Source organism: Scardinius erythrophthalmus (genome assembly GCF_964197995.2).
Source record: "Scardinius erythrophthalmus genome assembly, chromosome: 3".
In the NCBI taxonomy this organism is placed as follows: Eukaryota; Metazoa; Chordata; class Actinopteri; order Cypriniformes; family Leuciscidae; genus Scardinius; species Scardinius erythrophthalmus.
Window position 1 is genome coordinate 47969535 of NC_138223.1, and position 23624 is coordinate 47993158.

A 23624-nucleotide genomic window follows, 5' to 3' on the forward strand; every position below is an offset into this window, starting at 1 on the left:
CTAATCCTGTGTGTGTGTGTGTGTGTGCGCGCGTGTGTTTCAGGCAGTGAAATGGTGGAAGCAGAAAGGAGAGGCATTCAGATTGTGACGTCACCGTACACCATCCACTTAAAGAAAACACCACAATTCTTCAAACCTGGGATGCCCTTCAGTGTCTCGGTATAAAACATTGACTAAAAAATAAACAAGTAAACATAAACTATTTAAGTTTGCATGAAATGGAAGTTGCAATACTTTTTTCTTCCCTATTGTGATGTGCTGTGTAAATATATATATATTATTATTATTATTATTTTTTTTTTTTGCTTCGTCTTCTATAAAAGGTCCATTTAACAAAACCTGAAGGGTTGCAGGAACTAAGGAACAATTTCATAAATATATTATTTATATATAACAGGTTTACGTAACAAATCCTGACCAGACTCCTGCTGAGAATGTGGAAGTGGAGGTCAATCCTGGCGGGGTCAGAGGTCAAACAAGAGCCAATGGCATTGCTAAGGTTATCGTCAACACTCTAGGAGGATCTTCTACACTGCAGATCACTGTAAGATCTGCAAACTCAACTAATGTTCAGTCATTTTCACTGAAGAACTGGTGGAAAATAGATCAGTTAACATATGTTGACCAAGCAATGGAGTATTTACTACACAGCACATTAGAAAACAGTGTATTTGTTCTTTTCAGGCAAAAACCAAAGATTCACAATTATTAGACAACCAGCAGGCAGTGAAGATGATGACGGCTCTCGCTTACATTCCCAAAGGAGACTCCAAGAATTACCTGCACATCGGCATTGATGCTGCAGAGCTTCAGATCGGTGGTCAAATGACAGTCAATCTCAACACTGGACGAAGTCCAGGAGTCAAAGATCAAGATTACACATACATGGTAAAGATTATGGTTATTTTTTAAATAAAGCTGCACCACAAATGTGTTTATTACTCATCTTCCTCATTTTCAGATCTTAAGTAAAGGTCAGATTGTTCAAGCAGACAGGTTAAAGAGAAGAGGACAATCTCTAGTGACGCTGCCTCTAACTGTAACCAGAGACATGGTGCCGTCCTTCCGCTTTGTGGCTTATTACCATGTGGGCTCGACTGAGGTGGTGTCTGATTCAGTCTGGGTCGACGTGAAGGACACGTGCATGGGAACGGTGGGTCAACCATCACAGGAAATAGTTGATGTGCTCATCAACTAGATCTGATTCAGTGTCTCTCGTTTTAACAGCTCAAGCTTCAGGTGAAGTACAAGTTGAATACCTATGGCACAGGAGATGAGGTCAAGCTGCAGATAACTGGAGATCCTGGAGCTAGAGTTGGGCTGGTGGTGGTTGACAAGGCTGTGCATGTCCTTAACAAGAACAGACTCACTCAGACTCAGGTGAAGCACATTCTTCAGCATCTCAACAGCTTGTAATTTAGCTAATAAATTAAATATTTCCTGCTTTAGATCTGGGACGTCATAGAGAAGCATGACACCGGCTGTACGGCAGGAGGAGGAAGGGACAGTATGGGGGTTTTCAGTGATGCAGGTCTGATGTTTGAGTCCACTGCAGGAGGAACCGACACCAGAACAAGTATATATATGTACACAGCAAAATCCCCAGTGTTAAATTAACACTCCTCAGTGTACATATGTGTCCACATTACAGAGTGTTAAAATTAACACTGAAGCAGTGTTGAAGTTAATGAGATAATTAAGTGATTAATTAAGTGTTGATTGGCCATTAGTGGTGACACCTGATGTTAATATGCAGAATCACTGAAGGAAAGAGAAACAACAATAACAAAAAAAAGAGGAACATGAGAACTACTGACTTCAAACCATTACACATTATTGCACTTATTATTTTACTAGTTTGACTTTATTTCTGTCATACATCTACACACGGTCTTATTTAGATTTATCAGAAGTTTAGATGGTAATGTTTTATGGAATGTTTCGTTTCATGTCACCATTATGGTGGTCAGTGGTTGCTTTAGTTGGGCTCTTGACCCTTTCCTTATTAACATTAGTTTTTCTCTGGCTGCTCCAACTCTGTGTTTATAAAACACATTCGTTGCTCCAGGAGAAACTATGACCTGAGCTGTGTTTCTCAAAAGCATCATAAGCCTAATTTGATTGTACAGACCATTTGTTGCAGTTAGTCTACGATCAAGTTAGGCTTAAGATGCTTTTGGAAATGCAGCCCTGGTTATGATTTGATGGTGAAATTACTAGTGACTTGATTCGCTAATCTCATCCATCTTTATAAACTGATTATACAAATGCTTTATTAATTTTTCACTACAGTAGGTAATTCCACCAATGCTTTAATAAAATCACACACAGACATCAAGAATCTACATATGAATCTCAACAATGGTGACAATCAAACAAATGCTTTCATGTTGCAGTGCATGATGGGAGCCACCAATCAGAATGCATCAATGGCTCACATCATGCATTGCAGCATGAATAAATTATGCAGCTGAATTGTCCTGTAATTTTCATTGTTTTTTCCTGTTTTGCTTTTATTTTGCTATTGTTTTATTATGACTTTAGTTTTGTGATGTTCGGAGTTGATCTGTTTGACACTAGTTTGTTTATTGTCACCATTGTTGAGATGCATATGCTGATTCTTGATGTCTGTGCGTTTAAACACAATGACTTTCGTGCACGAAGTATTTTCAAGATTGTTCATATTGCTGTTGGATCTCAAACTGTAGAATCTCATGACTACTAAATGAGATAACAAGCATTTAGTAAAAGATTTAAACTCTGAATGACATCAGTGAATCAGGACAGGACGGAATCAGGATTTGTTTTTGTTTGAAACAAAAAATTTCATAAAATATTACCATCTAACCTTCTGTTGAATCTCAAGTAGATGTATGGCAGAAATAAAGTCAAACTGATAATATTAAGTGCAATAATGTGTAATGGCACAAAGTCAGTTGTAGTTCTTGTGTTTCTCTTCTTTCTGTTATTGTTTTTTCTCTTTCCTTCAGTGAGTCTGCTTATTAACATCAGGTGTCACCACTAATGGCCAATCATCACTTAATTAATCACTTAATTATCTCATTAACTTCAACGCTGCTTCAGTGTTAATTTTAACACCCTGTAGTGTGGACACATATGTACACTGAGGAGTGTTAGGCCACATTTACACATAGCCGGGTATTTAGAGAAACGAATATTTCTCCCCCTCCGTTTTCAAAAATAACATCGTGCACACAACATCGTTTTCAAAAGAAGTTGTCGTTTACATCAACCCGCATAAATACAATGGGTGGCAGTGAAGGGAGAAGGATAAAGCCATGCAAGCCAATCAGAATCCTCAAAATCGACAACAACGAATAGCACGAGCGACTTCCTGTTCCTTTCAAAACAACAGTCATGGCACGAGGTTCGTTCTTGTGGACAGACAGCGAAGCAAATGCAAACAGGCCAAAAGCGTTTGCACAAAAGTAAAAATGAGTACCACTTTAAAAGCATCCATGATCAAATAGTAGCCAAACAAACTCTAAACATAGGGCGCTCACATGACGTAAGCATTTTCTGGCGCATGATGTGACGTTTGAGAACCTAAAACCCCGTTTCTCCCAGTTGACACGGCAACACATAACCGGCGTTTTCAGAAATCTCCACTTTGGCCAGAGTTTTTAGAAATAATCGTTTTCTGGGATAAAAACGGCGTTTTCGTGTAAATGACAGGCCAAAACGCAGGGAAATATCTGCGTTTTCCCATCGTGTAAACGGGGCCTTAATTTAACACTGGGGATTTTGCTGTGTATATTTGTAATTTCTTCAATTTTAATAAAAATACCAGTATATTTTATTTTAGATTTCACTAAAATGAATCCATAGGGGCAGTTTCCATGAACATACAATTAAAATAATTTTCTACAGATTTATGAATGTCTCCAGTGTCTATTATGTTAACTAATCTAAGTTGGTATAATCAGCGCTGGAAAAGCAGTGCCTCAAGTTCAATTGTAGTGAATTCCCTCTCCACACATTAGAGCGCCATATGCTAATTTCATTCTAATTAAATTCCCTCTAGCGCCGGAGTGTCCCTTCCTTTCAAAGAGAAGACGGAGATCATCGGGTGAGAATCTGCTCTTATGATTCGACCCTTTAAAGATTAAACATGTTTTTAAAGTTCATCTCTGCTGTTAAATATGTTGTTTATCTGTCATTGTGGCTTGAATGATCCCTGTATTGGAAAAGTTAACATAATCTTGAGGATTATCAGAACATGCTAGTATTGATCCAGCTATGTATGATGTCTACAGAGCCCCTAACGGAAAAAATATGAGATGGGAAGAAAAATAATATGAAAATGCTTTTGCTTTCTCTCACAAATGTATGGCATTCCCCTGAGAAACTTTCAGAAAATATGATATATAAAGATTAAACAGTGCAAATACGATAAGGTTCTAGCACCAATCAGGGCTTGGAACCCTAATACATTTTTACTTGACTTGAGTGTTTGTCCTTTTGCTCTATAATGTATATTCTGTCACATTTTTATCTGTTACAACAGGTGATGATGATGATGATGACTATTATACAGACTCTGATGACATCGTGTCACGTACTCAGTTCCATGAGAGTTGGCTTTGGGAAGAGATTGATCTATGTGAGAATTGGTGAGTAGGAGACTTTTAAACAAAAGCCATCAGTTGAGCATCGTTCATAGTGTGTGTGTGTGTGTGTGTGTGTGTGTGTGTGTGTGTGTGTGTGTGTGTGTGTGTGTGTGTGTGTGTGTGTGTGTGTGTGTGTGTGTGTGTGTGTGTGTGTGTGTGGGTGTGTGCGTGCGTGCGTGCGTGCGTGCGTGCGTGTGTGAGTCTGATAGTAAACAACCATTAAAAGAGTACTCCATCAGTCTTCTTGTATTTTCCTCATATCCCAGTCCAGCACCAGTAAGAGATAAATATATCTACCTGATAGACTCTATTACTACCTGGCAGATCTTGGCTGTCAGTCTGTCACCAACACTGGGTAAGATGAAGCTGCAAACACAGGATACATGCTCTGAAAATCATCATCATCATCATCATCATCATCCAGGAGCTGCTGCTTTAAACCCTTCTGTGTGTCTGTGTTCCTCCTCAAAGGCATCTGTGTGGCAGAACCTGAGGAGATTATAGTTTTTAAACCATTTTTCATTGACCTCAAGATCCCTTATTCAGCTGTGCGCGGTGAACAACTGGAAATCAAGGCCATTATTCACAACTACACACCAAGAAATCTGAAGAAGGTAGATATGATTTGATATTAAAAAAATATTTTTTTTAATTTATGTTATACATTAAAACCATGTTCATCATAATAACTATTTCTGCTGGAGTCAAATCATAGACATATCAGAAATATCTTCTGTCATCACACATTTCATCCCAGCTAACAGACTTTTGTTATAAGAATGTTCTCCAAATATTCAGTGTTGGTTCTGGGAACGTGAAAAATGTCCAGTTTTCTTGACGTTGGAGGAACATGTTTTAAAAGGTATAATGTTCCTCAAACGTTCTTTCAATTTAATTTTGATTTAAAATTCAACATTATAGCAACATTGATTTCTAACATTCCAAGAACATAAAAATGTCCAGTTTCCTTGTTACTAGGATGTTATTTAAATGTAAGTATGATGTTCCTGAAACATTCTTTCAAATAAGAACACAAACTACTTTATTTCTGTCACGTCTACAGAGGTTATTATTGAGAATCAACAGAGGTTTAGATATTGATGTCTTACTGAAAATGTTTAGTTTGAGGTCACCATCATGGTGTTTGCTTTAGTTGGGCTCTTGACTTTTTTTGAGTTAGTGTTTTATCAGCAATTGCAGGTGTTTATGGAGAACATTTCTGCATTGATAAAGCAGATCAATATGGCTGTTTTAATAACAGGCCAAGGACTCCAATTAAACAATTGATTTCACTGTAGTCATGCTCACTTTTTGAACTTGAACGGGTTTTGAAGGTAATGAGGTAGAAGAAGGTAATGAACTCAATTGATGTGACAAAAATAATTTGTAACTGCCCTGTTTACACGAGAACGCTCCCGGGTGAAAACGTAAAAATATTTTATCAGATGTGCCTTTTGTTTAGACGGCGACGGCGTTTTTGGGGCTTAAAAACGCAAAAAAGTGAAACCACCCTCCAGAGTGGAAATCTTAAAAACGCTCCACCGTCGCATTTCTGTCTAAACGGTAAAAATGCAAAAGTCTGCTAGACAGTGAAGGCACCGATCAGTGCTTCACATTGCCACCTAGCCGCCTGGAGTGCATACTACATTGAATTTCACACACTTTTGCGTCACCGTATGCACGCAGATTTCCCCCCCATAACGCTCGTCTAAACGCAGAATAAAAAGTGATCACTTTTGCGTTTTCTCTTCAGATCGTTTCCGTGTAAACGTAGCCTAAGATTTTCCAAAACTATTTAAAAGTTAAATACGACATACTTAGACATCAGCATTCGTCATACAAACCTCAACAATGGTGACAATAAAATAAAATAAAAATCAGCTGCATAATTTATTAATGCTGGCATGAAGAATGTCACCATTGTTGTGTTTCATATGTTTCATATGAATGTTGATGTCTGTGAGTGTATAAATGACTCAAAACAAGTTTAAAACCCAACGATAACAAATTCAGTGTTTTATACACAGAAATCAACATTCAGCAGCTGAAACACAATAATATTGTTACAAATCATCCTTTTCATTTGTTGAGTGTCATATTTTTCAATAGTGTTTCAATACCTTAAGTTATCATTTACAGAAAAAACTGTCATTTGTCTGTTATTAAAACAGCCATTTTGATCTGCTTTATCAATGCAGAAATGTTCTCCATAAACACCTGCAATGGCTGATAAAACACTAACTCAAAAAAAGTCAAGAGTCAAGAGCCCAACTAAAGCAAACACTGATCTCCATAATGGTGACATCAAACTAAACATTTTCAGTAAGACATCAACATCTAAACCTCTGTTAATTCTCAATAAGATCTTCTGTAGACGTGACAGAAATAAAGTCAGTCTGGTTAGTAATAAGTGAAGCTGGCAATGCTTATTATAATATTAACTGGTAATGTTAATGCCTTTTATCTTCAGTTCATCTAAGGCTGTGTCTGAATCAAGTTGTAGTTTGTGTTCTTATTACTCTTTTGAAAGATTATTGAAAGAATGTTTTAGGAACTAACAATTACTAACCTTTAAATAACATTCTATCAACATTAAGGAAACTGGACATTTTTATGTTCTTGGAATGTTACAAATCAACATTCCTATAATGTTGAATTTTAAATCAAAATTAAGCTGAAAGAACGTTTGAGGAACATTATACCTTTTAAAACACGTTCCTCTAATGTCAAGAAAACTGGACATTTTTCACGTTCCCAGAACCAACACTGAATATTTGGAGAACGTTCTTATAACAAAAGTCTGTTAGCTGGGATGTTCAGTTGAAATGCATTTACTTTGGAGGAAGTTTCCTCTAGATATTGAAGTGATTTGTGTATTACTCTCCTGTTTTCACAGGTGCGTGTGGAGTTTATGGAGACGGAAAATGTTTGCAGCTCTGCCAGTAAGAAAGGCAAATACAGAACAACAGTAAACATTGACAAAGACTCCAGCATAGCGGTTTCATATGTGATTATTCCCATGACACTGGGGAAACACATGATTGAGGTGAAAGCTTCATTATCTGGGTATGAGGATGGCATGAGAAAGACCCTGAAGGTGGTGGTACGTCTTGCGGGATTTCTGTCAATTTTGATGTGGTCATTTATTAATGTAATCAACAGATGTTTGTCATATTTTAAATAGATAAAATCTCTCTCTCTCTCTCTCTCTCTCTCTCTCTCTCTCTCTCTCTCTCTCTCTCTCTCTCTCTCTCTCTCTCTCTCTCTCTCTCTCTCTCTCTCTCTCTCTCTCTCTCTCTCTCTCTCTCTCTCTCTCTCTCTCTCTCTCTCTCTCTCTCTCTCTCTCTCTCTCTCTCTCTCTCTCAGTCTGAGGGTGTGCTGATTCCATTCCAAAGACCAAACGTGGAGCTCAATCCTGTTAAGAATGGTGAGATTTACTGTGAACCATACAATTACATTACTGTGTTATACTTGCATTACACAACATTACACACATTATACTTTCAGCCAATTATGAAAAAAAAAAAAAAAACTTTTCTAAATATCATTATAGTTCGAGTTAATCAAGAGACCAGAATGAACTCCTACACTTTTGTAGTTATTCGTACTCTTACTCACCAAAATGTTACCAACTCATTCCTCCATCTTCCTCTTTGTCTCTGTTTCTCATCCCAAATGGAACAGGGGAAACACCTATAGTTATTAGAGCTGAAACACTAAAGGATCGGGTTCCAGACACACCTGCTAACACCTACATCTCAATTACTGGTGAGGAAAAATATGTTTTCATGAATGTGCAACATCCATCTACTCCTCCGGGAGTGTTTGTAGTTCTTGTATGAAGATTGTTCCTCAGTATTTAATGCTGGGACTGGTTTGTAATAGGGATTGAACGACGTCAGACTTTTTAAAGTCGACATTTATGTGATGAAAGTCGAGTCGACTAGTCGCTGATGACGTCATTGATGAACAAATCAGCTATGGCCAGAGGTGGAAAGTCCAGGGGTCAGAAAGTAAAAGTCCTGCCATATATTTATTCCACCCATGAACTCACACAGCAAAAACTCCAGTGTTAAATGAACTCTCCTGGGAGTGTATTTGGCTCCAGACTCAAGAGTGTTAAAGTTAATGAGATAATTTAGTGATTGATTGAGTGATGATTGACCATTATTGAAGACACCTGATGTTAACAAGCAGAATCACCAAAGGAGAAAATCTCTATTTTTTTTTTTTGCCATTATGGAGATCAGATTGGCTTTAGTTGGGCTCTTGACCCTTACACTAATAACATTACATTTTGTTTGGCTGTTGTATCTGAGTTATAACTCTCAGATGAACAAAGAGAAAAGTTGATCAAGTGGTGTTGGTTATGTTTTGACATAATCATCATTTGACCTGTATCACAAAACTCATTTAGAGAGTTAGGTTTACCTTGTTGATTACAGCAGCCTGTGATTCTGCAATATACTATTTTCAACATTTGCAATATAATCAAAAATATTTCTTAAAAGTTGTTCTGATCAAAAGACTTTGAAAAAGTATTTTATTTGGACACACAGACATCAATAATCAGTCTGTGAATCTCAACAATGGTGACAATAATAAAGCATGTTGCAGTGCATTCTGGGTGCCACCAATCAAAACTCATTCATGGCTCCCATCATGCATTTCGGTATGAATAAATTATGATCTGAATTGTCTTAGTAATTTCCTTTTCCTAATTGAATATTCTTTTTGTCACCATACACTGATTCTTAGTGTCTGTGTGTGCCTTAAAGAAAGATTGTTTTAGATATATCAGAACTAAATTATGATTATGTTAAATTATACCCTGTTCACCTTTTCTCTTTGTTCATCTGAGAGTTATAACTCAGATACAACAACCAAACAATATCTAAAGTTAAACATGTAAAGGTAAACTGAACACTGATCACCATAATAGTGACTGAAATTGTTTTTTTTCTTCTTCAGTGATTCTGCTTGTTATCATCAGGTGTCTTCAATAATGCTCAATCATCACTAAATTAATCACTTAATTATCTCATTAACTTTAACACTCTTGAGTGTTAATTTAACACTCATATTTTAACACTTTAACACTCTTGAGTCTGGAGCCATATAAACTCACAGGAGTGTTAATTTAACACTGGAGTTTTTGCTGTGCAGCTGATTTCACTTATTAGTTCTCTCTCCTGCTGAATTAGCAAATCCAGTCATTATGTTTATCACAGATTTATGCTCGTTCTAAATCAGAAATAGATAAAGTAGCACAGTAAAGATTACATATAAATGAACGCATTAGTATGAGAGAGTGCCATTGTGTGTGAATTAATTTTACCTGACAGCGTCTCTCTACTAATACTGAAGATGTGGGTTTTAGTTATGGCAGGACCTTTTTTAGTTTCTAAGCTCTTTTATTGATAAATCACAGAACAGAGTTTACAATACATTACTGCACTACAGAAAGATTCTGTACGCACAATCTTCACGTGATATGTGCGCTATTGTCTGTGTGTGTGTGTGTGTGTGTGTGTGTGTGCGTGTGCGAAATGCAGCAGCAGAATCCCAGATAGCATACACATGAAGGGTGAATTTTCCTGCTTTCCGTGTTTTCACTGTTATATGGTAGGGCGCGCTATTACACATTTGCTGTCAGGACACAGAACACAGCACTGATCCACACACACTCCTACTAATGTGTGTAAATGAGCCGGAGAACGATCTTCTGTAAAGCCAACCATGTCTGACGACAAGACCACAGAGAGTTTCTGGGAGGAATATCAGAAGCAGAGAGGCACTCACCAGGGATCACGACATTTCCAATACGACAACTCCAACTCCATCAAGTCGTTCTGGTCTACCACTCGCCGGCCTCTGAAGAACACCGGACGCCGTGCTGATCATTCGCTGTTAGCCCGTGTCCCGAGCTCGGCTAATGCTAACGCGGCTGTCAGTCTCTGCAGCACTGCGGTCAGCATTGGCCTTTTAAACATCCGCTCTTTCACGAGCAAGGGATACCTCGTCCAGGATCTCCTGGCGGACCGTAAGTTTGACATTTTTTGTCTGACTGAGACCTGGCAGCAGCCAAACGACTTCACTCCCCTCAATGAAACCACTCCACCGGGGTTTGTTTACCAATCTGCACCTCGTGTGTCAGGGAGAGGGGGCGGTCTCGCGGTAATATACCGTGAGAACTGGAAAGTTGTTCCCGTGAATGTGCCTGCCTGCCTCTCCTTTGAGGCCACTGTCTGTCAGCTCTCTGGACCTACTCCCACTGTTATTGCGACTCTTTATAGACCACCAAAACCAAACAAGGATTTTATCTCTGACTTTTCTGGATTTCTGTCTCATCTGGCTACACTTTCATCTAATGTCATACTACTGGGAGATCTCAATATCCACATGGACAACTTCAATAACACTTTCACTAAAGATTTTACCTCATGTATCGATAGTCTTGGATTTCAACAGTTTGTCAACTTTCCCACACACAAAAAAGGACATATTCTGGACTTAATCTGCTGCTCAGGAATAACACCTACGTACTGCAAAACTGACCACCTCCCTTATACTGATCATGTGCTTCTTTCATTTAATGTCAATCTGTCTTTCAGTAAAGCCAACACACCACGTACTATTCACTTCCTTAAAATCAAGGACATCAACCTGGACAATCTCATAACTCATATTAATAACCTTCCCAGTGTAGATAGCCTTTCTACAACAGATGAGTTTCTCTCATATTACAACACACACCTCCAAAACATTCTCAACACTCTGGCTCCACTCAAAACTCGATCTGTCAATTTCACTAACACAGCACCCTGGTTTACTCCCACCCTCAGAAAACAAAAAGCAATAGGCCGCCGACTGGAAAGACTCCACAGGAAAACTGGACTCACCATACACAAAGACATGTATACAACTCACATCCTCCAATACAAAGACTCCATCTCCAAAGCCAAATCCACCTACTACTCTCGGTTAATCAGCTCCAATGAAGGCATTTCCAAGGCTCTTTTCTCCCTCATTTCTAATATCACAAAACCCCCTGATTCACTTCCATCCCATCTCTATTCTTCTGACTTTTGCAATAAACTGTCATCTTTTTTCACCACAAAAATCCAACACATTCACCAGCAACTTACTCCGTTAGTCTTAAGCCCACCCATTCCACCCTCATCCACTTCAACCCATCCATTTTCAACATTTACCCCTCCCTCTGTTAACCAGATTTCCACTCTTATCCAGAAATCAAATACCTCCTCCTGTCAACTAGACCCTCTCCCCACTTCTCTTGTCAAAGCTTCCATTCCCGCTCTTTCCCCCCTCATCACTAATATTATTCATGCCTCCCTCACTTCTGGTACTGTACCCCTCTGAAAACTGCTGCTGTCACTCCCATACTCAAGAAACCCGGCTCCGATCCCACTGACCTCAATAACTTCCGCCCCATCTCAAACCTTCCATTCATCTCCAAACTCCTTGAAAAAACTGTTGCTGCTCAACTCCAAACCCACCTTTCCTCCAATAACCTTTATGAACAATTTCAATCTGGCTTTCGCTCCCTCCATAGTACTGAAACGTTCCTTCTCAAAATCACCAATGACCTCCTCCTTTCTGCTGACTCCGGTTCACTATCCATCCTCCTTCTGCTTGATCTCAGTGCAGCCTTTGACACCATCTCGCATTCCATCCTACTGGACAGACTCTCCTCCATCGGCATCACTGGCATTCCCCTCACCTGGTTCCGCTTCCCTGTCACTTCTGGTGTTCCTCAGGGTTCTGTCCTTGGCCCCTTGCTTTTTCTGATCTATCTTCTCCCCCTTGGTGACATCTTCAGGACACACAACATTCATTTTCATTGCTACGCGGATGACACTCAGCTCTACATCTCCAGTAAACCTAACAGCACACTCCCACCCTCCTCCCTAACCAACTGCCTTCATGAAATAAAGTCCTGGTTCACCTCAAACTTCCTCAAACTTAACAGCAATAAAACTGAACTTCTACTCACTGGCACAAAATCCACCTTAAGTAAAATAAACAATTTCTCAATTTTCATCGACGGCTCCTCCATCTCCCCCTCCCCTCAGGTAAAGAGTCTGGGTGTCATCCTGGACAGCACCCTCAGCTTCACTGCACACATCAATAACATCACCCGCTTAGCCTACTTCCACCTTAGGAACATTCACCTCCTCCGCCCTTCTCTCACTCCTCTTTCCACTGCCGTTCTTGTCCATAGCCTTGTCACTTCCCGAATCGACTACTGCAACTCCCTCCTGTTTGGTCTCCCTCAAAAAACCCTCCATAAACTCCAACTTGTTCAGAATTCTGCTGCACGAATCATCACTCACACACCCTCCATTAAGCACATAACCCCAGTCCTCCAACAGCTCCACTGGCTCCCCATCACACACCGCATCCACTACAAAATCCTGCTCCTCACTTTCAAAGCCATCCATAACATCGCCCCTCCATACCTAACTGATCTCATTCATATTGCCACACCTGCCCGCTCTCCGCTCCTCCTCCTCTCTCCATCTCATTGTTCCGCCAGCCCGCCTCGTCACCATGGGGAGTAGGGCCTTCAGCCGCTCTGCTCCCCAGCTCTGGAACACTCTCCCCCCTGACCTCCGCAACTCTGACTCACTTTCACACTTCAAATCCACACTCAAAACTCATCTGTTTAGACAAGCCTACTTACTCTGATCACTACTGCATTGTCCTCCTGTACTGCTTTTAACTGATGTATTTTAACCTGTTTTTATGCTAGTTTTCACCCTAGTTAGTTTTTAGTTTGTTCTAATGAACCTTCTTGTAAGGCGACCTTGAGTGTCCAGAAAGGCGCCAAATAAATAAAATGTATTATTATTATTATTATTTTCTGAAAGAGTACAGAATCTCCAGATCAAAACACATGTGAGAAAGATGCAGAAACATGCAATCTCATATCATGTGCATATTTAAAATAATATGATCATCAACATTAAACAGCATATAAATCAAAACTGCCTAATGTTACTGAATGAAATGTCAACCCAGGATGAGCTACAGGACTTTGGGGGTGTTGATGGACTCGATCTACTCCATCTGTGTTTTGATCATTGTACTGAATCCAATCTGATTGTAGTCTTAAAAAAAAAAAAAAGTTTTTCTTAGCTTTTTGATCAAATTATGGCTTTTTTATTAAACTTACCCACATTCAAATGTTGATAAAAAAATGCATGAAGCTAGAATTAAAACATTTTTTATTTTGGGGAAAATGATCAAAAACACTGTGTATCCTGTGTTAAACTTAAAGAATTTGAATCTGTGCAGATACAAAACCAAACAGTGTCAAAATGTTGCATAAATATTCCATCCTGACAAAGATAATAAAAAACTGAATTCTCAGCTTGCTCTTTCCTTCTTCCAGGTGAAGAGATCTCTCAGACAGTCGAGCAGGCCATCAGTGGAGACTTCATGAGATGGTTTATTGTCCAGCCCAGTGGTGATGGAGAGCAGAACATGATCACTATGACTCTACCTGTCATTGCCACTCATTATCTGGACAGCACCAATCAGTGGGAGACTGTTGGAATAGACCGCCGTAGTGAAGCCATTAAACATATCAACACAGGTCAGCAGGACAAATATAAGGCCAATTCAGGTTGATTGGGACACATTTTGCCTTTAAGATGACTAGGAAAATGTGTCCCAATCAACCTGAATTCACCCCTAAAGAAAATGAAATAAAATCAAAAGCAAACTCAAAGATGCTCTCATGAAAAATTTGGAAAATATATGTAACAAATAAATATTTTTTCTTTATCTTTTGTGTATGAAGGTTATCAGCAGCAGCTGGGTTACCGTAAACCAGATGGATCCTACGCTGCCTGGAGAGACAGGCCAAGCAGCACATGGTAAAGTCGGTTTGTTTCGTTTCATGCCTGGTTTCTCCTGTTTTACATATTGTATTATTTAACATTGTTATAATAGTAAAAATAATTTGAACTTGTAATTCATTTGATTTATTAATTTCCTTCTGTTTGTCTGATTTTAAGGCTGACTGCATATGTTGCTAAAGTCTTCGTCATGGCCAGTAACTTTGCTACTATAAAAGAAGATGTGCTCTGCAGCGCCCTCAAGTGGCTGGTTCTCCACAAACAACTGGCAGACGGTTCCTTTAGAGAGGATTCACTTGTAACTCATGGAGAGATGGTGGTAAGTTGAATGTGACCTGTTTGTGTTCACCTGTGTTCAGAAAAGATTGATGAAATAATCCAGAACCAGGTATTTATTTCTCTGTGGTTGTCAGTTGTAACACATGAAATACTCACTATAATGAACTAACACTGTAAAAATAAAATCTTAAAAAAAAAAAAACGGTCAATGACTGTCAGCTATGGCTGCCAAACAAAATCCCAGAGTTGGTTATTCCAGGTTCAGAAAGTAAAAGTCCTTCTCAGTATTTTGTTCCAATCACCTGGATTTGCTAATTCAGCAGGAGAGAGAACTAATTAGTGAAATCAGATACACAGCAAAAACTCCAGTGTTAAATGAACTCTCCTGGAAGTTTATTTGGCTCCAGACTCAAGAGTGTTAAAGTGTTAAAATATGAGTGTTAAATTAACAAAATCCATAAAATATCCTAACTGAAATAAAGTGCAAAAAACAAATGGAAATTTTCCTTGAATGTTTTATAGAAAACACTTTTCTATAATGTTCTATATTTTACAGCTATTTCCTGAATTATTACGATCAAACACTATAAAAAAGTACGTAAAAACGGTCAAATGACTGTCAGCAATGGTTTTCCATACAAAAAAACGTAAAATGAAAGTAAAATATCCTAATTTAAATAAAGTGCAAAAGTCTTTTACAGAAATTTTCATTAAACTTCTCAACAGAAACAGTTATTTTACAAATATTTCCTGAATTTTTACTGATAAACATATAAAAAGTGAATCTCTTGCAGTGAACTACATGCATAATTTGCTGTGACTTTACATTGCGGCATCAGCAACTAGTCAAGTCAAGTCATCTTCATTTATATAGCGCTTTTAACAATGTAGATTGTTTCAAAGCAGCTTTACAGAGATAAGCGTATAATTTATGGTAACAGAGATTGTTTTGGCTTTATAGCGGTTCTTTAGTAAAGTTATTTTCCAGCTAAGGTTAGTTATGATTGATTCGCTTCCGTCGCAACAATCATTTGTTATTAAATTAGGGGCCGCTAAGACGACACCATTCTCTCTACACAGACTTTAAACGCGAACCTGTGAGAAACGCTGATGGTGTTTACATGCGCCTTAATAATTGGTTCTATAGTTATGTGCATTTGAATATATGTACGCAGATTTGTAATTCCCTACAAACCAAGCCTAAACAAGGTACTGGTGTTTCCTTATAATTTTTGATACAGAATTTTATTTTATTTTATCAATTCGGGGTAGATACGCGAATTGAGTTTCCCGACAACGCCTTATCTGTATAGTGGTAGAGGGATCCTCCATAGGGAGAGACTAGTTGGCACTTCAGCACTGCATTGGATCGGGTCCAGGCGAAGGTCCTTCATCAGATCTGGATATGGCTTGGATCCGGCAGGCTGCGGGAACACCTCGGGATAAACAAAGACACTAAAATTAGCGTAGATGCCATTCTTCTTATGATGTAACGAGTACATCAGGATTTATGGGAAGTGTTCCCGGTTCCGGCTGACCTAATATATGCAGCCTAACATTAAATTATAGAAGTCTATAATGTATTATGTAAATGCTAGGTCAAAGAGATGTGTTTTTAGTCTAGCTTTGAACTGACAGAGTGTGTCTGCTTCCCGGACAATGGTAGGAAGACTGTTCCAAAGTCTTGGTGCTAAATAGGAGAAGGATCTACCGCCAGCAGTCGATTTTGATATTCTAGGTATAATCAACTGGCCAGAATTTTGAGATCGCAATAGACATGGCGGACTATAATGCGTTAAGAGCTCGCTCAAGTACTGCGGAGCTAAACCATTTAGTGCTTTGTACGTGATCAGCAATATTTTAAAATTTATGCGATGTTTAATAGGGAGCCAGTGCAGTTTTGACAGAACCGGGCTAATATGGTCGTACTTCCTGGTTCTGGTAAGAACTCGAGCTGCTGCGTTTTGAACCAGCTGTAGTTTGTTTATTAAGCGTGCAGGGCAACCACCCAGTAGAGCATTACAATAATCTAGCCTTGAGGTCATGAACGCATTAACTAATTGTTCCGCATTTGTCAATGAGAGCATATGGCTTAATTTAGATATATTTTTAAGATGGAAAAATGCAGTTTTACAGATACTAGACACGTGACTTTCAAATGAAAGTTTGGTATCAAAGAGCACACCCAGGTTCCTAACCGATGACGAAGACTTAACAGAGCAGCCATCAAGTGTTAGACAGTATTCTAGGTTATTACGTGAGGAAGTTTTTTGTCCAATAATTAGAAACTCTGTTTTTTTTTCAGAATTTAGAAGTAGGAAATTACGAGTCATCCAATTTTTTATATCCGATATGCATTCCGTTAATTTTGTGAATTGGTAAGTTTCGATAGGTTTTGAAGAAATACAGAGCTGAGTATCGTTGGCATAACAGTGAAAGCTAATGCCATGTTTCCTAATGATATCTCCTAATGGTAGCATGTACAGATTGAACAGCAGCGGTCCTAGTACTGAGCCTTGTGGTACACCATACTGAACTTGTGATCGATGAGACATCTCATCATTTACTGCTACAAACTGATAACGGTCAGATAAGTATGATTTAAACCATGCTAGTGCATTTCCCGTAATGCCAACATAATGTTCTAATCTATTTAAAAGAACGTTGTGGTCAATGGTGTCAAATGCAGCACTAAGATCGAGTAACACTTATAGCGAGATACAACCACGATTGGATGATAAGAGCAAATCATTTGTGACTCTAACGAGAGCAGTCTTAGTACTATGGTACGGTCTAAATCCGGACTGGAAATCCTCGCAGATACCATTTCTTTCAAGAAAGGAACACAGTTGTGAGGATACTGCTTTTTCTAATATCTTTGACAGAAAAGGTAGATTCGAGATCGGCCTGTAATTGACTAATTCTGTAGGATCAAGTTGCGTTTTTTTAACAAGCGGTTTAATCATAGCCAGCTTAAAGGTTTTTGGTACGTATCCTAGAGACAAAGATGAATTAATGATATTAAGAAGAGGATCTATGACCTCTGGAAGCATCTCTTTCAGTAGCTTAGTCGGTATAGGGTCTAACATACATGTTGTAGATTTAGATGATTTAACAAGTTTAGTAAATTCTTCCTCTTCTATAGCAAATAACGAATCAAATTTTTCCTGAGGGAGACTACAATGCACTGCCTGAGGCGATACTGTAGTAGACGGTTGCATAGTTATAATTTTCTCCCTGATATTATCAATCTTATAAGTGAAGAAGTTCATAAAGTCATTACTGCTGTGTTGCTTGGAAACTTCGGTGCTTGAAGCTTTCTTTTCCGTTAGTTTAGCCACCGTTTCAAATAAATACCTAGGATTATGTTTATTTTCTTCTAATAGGGTTGAAAAATAAGCAGATCTAGCAGCTTTTAAGGCCTCTCTGTAAGCAATCGAGCTCTCTTTCCATGAAATGCGAAATACCTCTAGTTTTGTTTTCGTCCAGTTGCGCTCCATTTTTCTGGCTGCTCTTTTAAGGGCCCGAGTGTGCTCGTTGTACCACGGCGTTGGACTATTTTCTTTAATCTTCTTTAAGCGCAACGGAGCAACTGTGTCTAAAGTGCTGGAAAAGAGAGAGTTAAAAGTTTCTGTTGCAATATCGAGTTCTTCTAAGCTATCTGGGATGCTGAGATGATGAAACTGATCAAGAAGATTATTAATAAAGCAACATTTAGTGGCAGAAGTGATAGGTCTAACATATTTGAAACACGGAGTCGGCTTTGCAGCCTTGGCTAAATGAAGTTTACACGAGACTAGATAATGATCTGAGATGTCATCGCTCTGCTGCAGAATTTCAACAGCATCAACATCTATTCCGTGTGATAATATTAGATCTAGAGTATGATTACGATGATGAGTAGGTCCTGACACGTGTGTCTAACTCCAATTGAGTTAACAATGTCTTTAAATGCCAATCCCAATGCATATTTTTCATTATCGATGTGTATATTAAAATCACCAACAATTAGTACTTTATCTGCAGTTAATATTAATTCTGATAGAAAGTCCGCAAATTCTTTGATAAAGTCTGTATGGTGCCCTGGTGGCCTGTATACAGTAGCCAGCACAAATCTCAAACGTGATTTATCGTTTACACTATATATTTTTACATTAAGTACTAACACTTCAAAAAAATTATATTTAAAACTTGATTTCTTAGTGGTTTTGAAAATATTACTATAGATTACAGCAACTCCTTCCCCTTTGCGTTTCAGACGAGGCTCATGTTTATAACAGTAATCTTGCGGGGTGAATTAATTTAAAAGTAATGTAATCGTTTGGTTTTAGCCAGGTTTCTGTCAAACACAGCACATCTAGGTTATTATCTGAAATCATATCATTAACAATGAGTGCTTTTGAAGTAAGCGATCGAATATTCAGTAACCCAAGCTTTAGCATTTGCTCATCTGTATTATAGCTGTTTTTTATTTGTTGAACATCAATTAAATTTTTAACCTTAGATGGGTTTAAACGTTTTTTGGATTTCCAAAATCGGGGAACAGACACAGTCTCTATATGATGATAGCTAGGTGAAAGAGGCTCTATGTGATGGGATTTATCTGACCTTGGTGACGCGAGGCCGCTAGCAGACAGTCGGTTAAGCCAGTCTGTCTGCTTCCTGACCTGAGCCCCAGATTGTCATGTTTGAGCTCTAAGACTATGAGCCATATTACTAGAGAGGCTACTTAGACAGGCAGCGATTTAGTGAACACAATCTACTAACTATCTCATCACTCCTGCGAACAGGAAGGGGGCCAGAGCAAATTACAGTGCTTGACATCGTACTTGCGAGTTCACACACCTCTTTAATATTAATTTTGGTGATCTCAGACTGGCGGAGTCGAACATCATTAGTGCCGACATGAATAATGATCTTAGAGAATTTACGATTAGCATTAGCCAGCACTTTTAAATTTGCTTTGATGTCAGGCGCTCTGGCTCCCGGCAAACATGTGACTATGGTGGTTGGTGTCTCTATTTTCACGTTCCATATTATAGAATCACCAGTAACTAGGGCACGATCATTCTCAGTGGGTGTTTCACTGAGCGGTGCAAATCGATTTGTTATGGTAATCGGAACGGATGAGTGTTTTTTTGATCCGCGACTAGAGCGATCCCTCACTGTCACCCATTTGCCCGGCTGCACAGGCTCTACTTCAGCCGGAACCACGCCATGTAAAGAGTTCACTATGCTATGCGCATCTAAAACATCTAAAGCACTAGCACTCTTACTATCCTCAATTAAAGTTTGGATGCGTGTTTCTAGTTCTGAAATCTTCTCTGTCAACCTAACTGTCTCCTTACATTTATCACATATAAATCCTATATTGCCAACAGAGAAGGCTATGCTAAACATGTGACATGAAGTGCAGGTGACAATAACAGGACAAGACATTACTCACCGTGTTTGTTGAGTGATTCTTACTCACCTGAGCTTTTATGAACTCAAAGGCGCGAGCGCGCGAGAAAAATAAATAAATAAAAATAGCTGAGCGCACGGGTGGCGCGTTAACAGGCTAGCGAATTACTAGCGTGTTGTGCTAGTAGTAACGGAAGCTAGCGATGTCAGGTTAATCTGAGATGTTGGGTAAGCTGTATTTAGTAGTAGTATAAACAACTAGAAATTGTAGTAAATGATGGTTCAAAACAAGGAAATACGAGGCTAAGACGGAGCTTACAGCACCGAAGCAAACACACTCACAGCAGGCAGCGAGGCAGACAGGAGCAATCAATCAGACAGAGCAGGAGAGACTGAGTCTACACTATCATACTGTAACTACACACTTACAGTATGTTAAATAAAGCAACACACAGCATATCATCAGTGTTTCTCTGCTCATCCTGGACTGAAGCTCAGGCTCTACTCTTCAATACAATGGTGACACACAAACAGACAATACAGAAACACTTTAAACCCCAACAGAACATTAAACACTATCAGATCTCTCAGGATCTCAGCATCTTCACTTATTACAATCCAGACTTTATTTCTTTCATACTAAAGCTCTTATTGAGAATTAACAGAGATTGAAGTTATTATTTTATTGGAACTAAGAAAGTTAGCTTTAGTTGTGCTCTTGACCCTTGAACATTAGTTTTATTCTGGCTGGTGTGGCTGCTTTAACTGTGTGTCTCTGAAACAAGGCAAAGAATGCAAGAGTAAATCAGATCAGATTATGTTAAGTATTTTTTAGTGAGAAACACAAACTTCAAGAATCAGTGTGTGAATCTCCATAACGGTGACATTGTTTATGCTGCAATGCATTCTGGGTGCATCATACAAAACTCATCAGTGGCTCCTAGAATGCATTGCGGCATGAAGCATGTCACCATTATTGAGAATCTCACGCTGAGGTTCTTGAGGTTCATTCTTGAGGTTTGAGTGTATGGAAGTAAAATAATCTCAAATGTTTTGAGACAAAAAGCCTGTTGAATTGCACTACTTGAAAAATAATAGGCATTGCATTAACCATGCTTGCATTTTAATGCATTGTATTTTAAGGGCTTACATTTTTATGGGCTGAAATTCAACATGGTTGAATATTTAAGCTGTGAATATTTCAATTAAAAACATTTCAAACACATTTTCATTATTAAAAATTCAATAATCCATATCCACCTTTCATATTTCACTTCCAAAATATTCAAACTGTTTAAAAATACAACCTATAATATTCAACAGGCAATTTTCGGTCCATTTTATTTCGTTTCCACAAATTCAGTGGTTCAAATTCGACAGTAAATTCAACGGAACTGCAGGAAAAGCAATAGATTATCGAGCATACTATCCATCTGCTGTTAGTCAATCCCACCAGCAGGTGGTGCAAAAGCTCGTGTTGTTGACGAAGACAGAGCAACAGTTAGAGCAAGCCATTCATTCATTAAACTCATTTAACAGCAATGTAAGTGTATTTGTGATTATTATGACGGCGGTTGTATGTTAAATTCAGTGTCTTCACGGTTACTTTCCCTGTGTAGCCTACAATCATCTTTCTCTACCGTGAACAAGATTATACGTTAATGTTATTCCCCGATGCGGATACGCAGATCCAATGTTACATTTTTGAGGTTGACGTATATTTCTCTTGGTTGTTTAGTTGGCTTAACTTTATATTGTGGCGATGTGCTGCATGCAAGCTATTAGGGTTTCCCTCAAAACGTCAGGATTCCCCTGCTGGACATATAAAACGCTTAACATAGCTTAATGGACTAATTGTGATATAAAAGACCAAACTCGCAGGCAAGCAGATGGACTCAGAATAACGCACAAAGTTTAATGCTGAGCGTTTCCCAGTGATAGACTGGCATAAAGTTGGCTTGACATTGGACATTCGCACATTTAGGGACCGTCTCTAAAGTGTATACGTCTTTGGTATACACGTTTCAAACTTCAATATCATTTGAATAGAACAACTTACAGTCATAAAACCAACTGTAAAGTGTTCATGTGGTGCCAGCCATAATGCACACCCTTTGGATTTTTTATATTTATTCAAATAAATTAAAGTTTGCTATTGAAGTTAGAAACGTGTATGCCAATGTTGTATGCAACTTTTGAGACGGTCCCTAAATGTGCGAATGTCCAAATGTCAAGCCAATTTTACATTTAGGCTACATATAGTCATTTATTTAGCAGACGCTTTTATCCAAAGCGATTTACAGTTAAACTAACAATAGGAGGACAACAATATGCAAGTACTATGACTCTTCCCAGTTTAAGCTAATGCAACGTACTACTCTCTCTCTCTCTCTCTCTCTCTCTCTCTCTCTCTCTCTCTCTCTCTCTCTCTCTCTCTCTCTCTTCACACACACACACACACACACACACACACATATGTGTGTATGTGTGTGTGTGTGTGTGTGAAGAGAGAGAGAGAGAGAGAGAGAGAGAGAGACACACACACACACACACACACACACACACACACACATATATATATGTGTGTGTGTGTGTGTGTGTGTGTGTGTGTGTGTGTGTGTGTGTGTGGAGAGAGAGAGAGAAGAGAAAAGAAAGTGTTAATGATCAAGTGTTGATTTTATGCCAGTATATCACGAAACGCTCTGCATGAAACTTTGCGCGTTACGTTCATATTCTTAGTCCATAGTAGCCTACAGCCTACATCCCCATAAAGGTGCGAGTTTGGTCTTTCATATCACTGTATTAGTCCATAGCGTTTTGCCCCGACGGAAGGGGAATCCTTGAGTGTGAGATATTGAGGGAAACCGATTATAATCCTGTTCATGTAGGTAGAGAAAGCTGATAACATGTAGGCTACAAAATGTAACAATGAAGTTATTGAATGAAACATAAACACAGCTTTTGTGTCTTTATCATCTTTTCCGCATATATATACTGATACGGGTAATCATTTTCATTTTATGAATGAATGGCTTGCTCTAACTGTTGCTGGTCTTCGTCAACAACACACGCTTTTGCACCACCTGCTGGTGGGATTGACTAACAGCAGATGGATAGTATGCTCGATAATCTATTGCTTTTCCTACAGTTCCGTTAAATTTACTGTCCAATTTGAACCACTGAATTTGTGGAAGCGAATTTGTGGAAGCGAAATAAAATGGACCGAAAATTGCCTGTTGAATATTATAGGTTGTATTTTTAAACAGTTTGAATATTTTGGAAGTGAAATATGAAAGGTGAATATGGATTATGGAATTTTTAATAATGAAAATGTGTTTGAAATTTTTTTAATTGAAATATTCACAGCTTAAATATTCAACCATGTTGAATTTCAGCCCATAAAAATGCAAGCCCTAAAAATACA

At 38.6% G+C, this 23624-nt stretch overlaps 1 protein-coding gene across 1 annotated transcript in view; it reads left to right on the plus strand.

Annotated features, from left to right (window-relative positions):
- LOC308688223 (complement C3-like) overlaps window positions 1-23624 on the plus strand; it is a 123198-nt gene that overhangs the window by 17741 nt on the left and 81833 nt on the right. The window contains exons 10-25 of the mRNA XM_081361150.1: window positions 44-159; window positions 398-544; window positions 685-888; window positions 962-1153; window positions 1228-1380; window positions 1450-1576; window positions 4046-4090; window positions 4529-4634; window positions 4898-4986; window positions 5103-5245; window positions 7528-7734; window positions 7998-8058; window positions 8316-8399; window positions 14050-14253; window positions 14461-14536; window positions 14678-14837. Of these exons, the coding sequence (XP_081217276.1) occupies window positions 44-159; window positions 398-544; window positions 685-888; window positions 962-1153; window positions 1228-1380; window positions 1450-1576; window positions 4046-4090; window positions 4529-4634; window positions 4898-4986; window positions 5103-5245; window positions 7528-7734; window positions 7998-8058; window positions 8316-8399; window positions 14050-14253; window positions 14461-14536; window positions 14678-14837 (2114 nt within the window). The remainder of the gene's footprint in view (window positions 1-43; window positions 160-397; window positions 545-684; window positions 889-961; window positions 1154-1227; window positions 1381-1449; window positions 1577-4045; window positions 4091-4528; window positions 4635-4897; window positions 4987-5102; window positions 5246-7527; window positions 7735-7997; window positions 8059-8315; window positions 8400-14049; window positions 14254-14460; window positions 14537-14677; window positions 14838-23624) is intronic.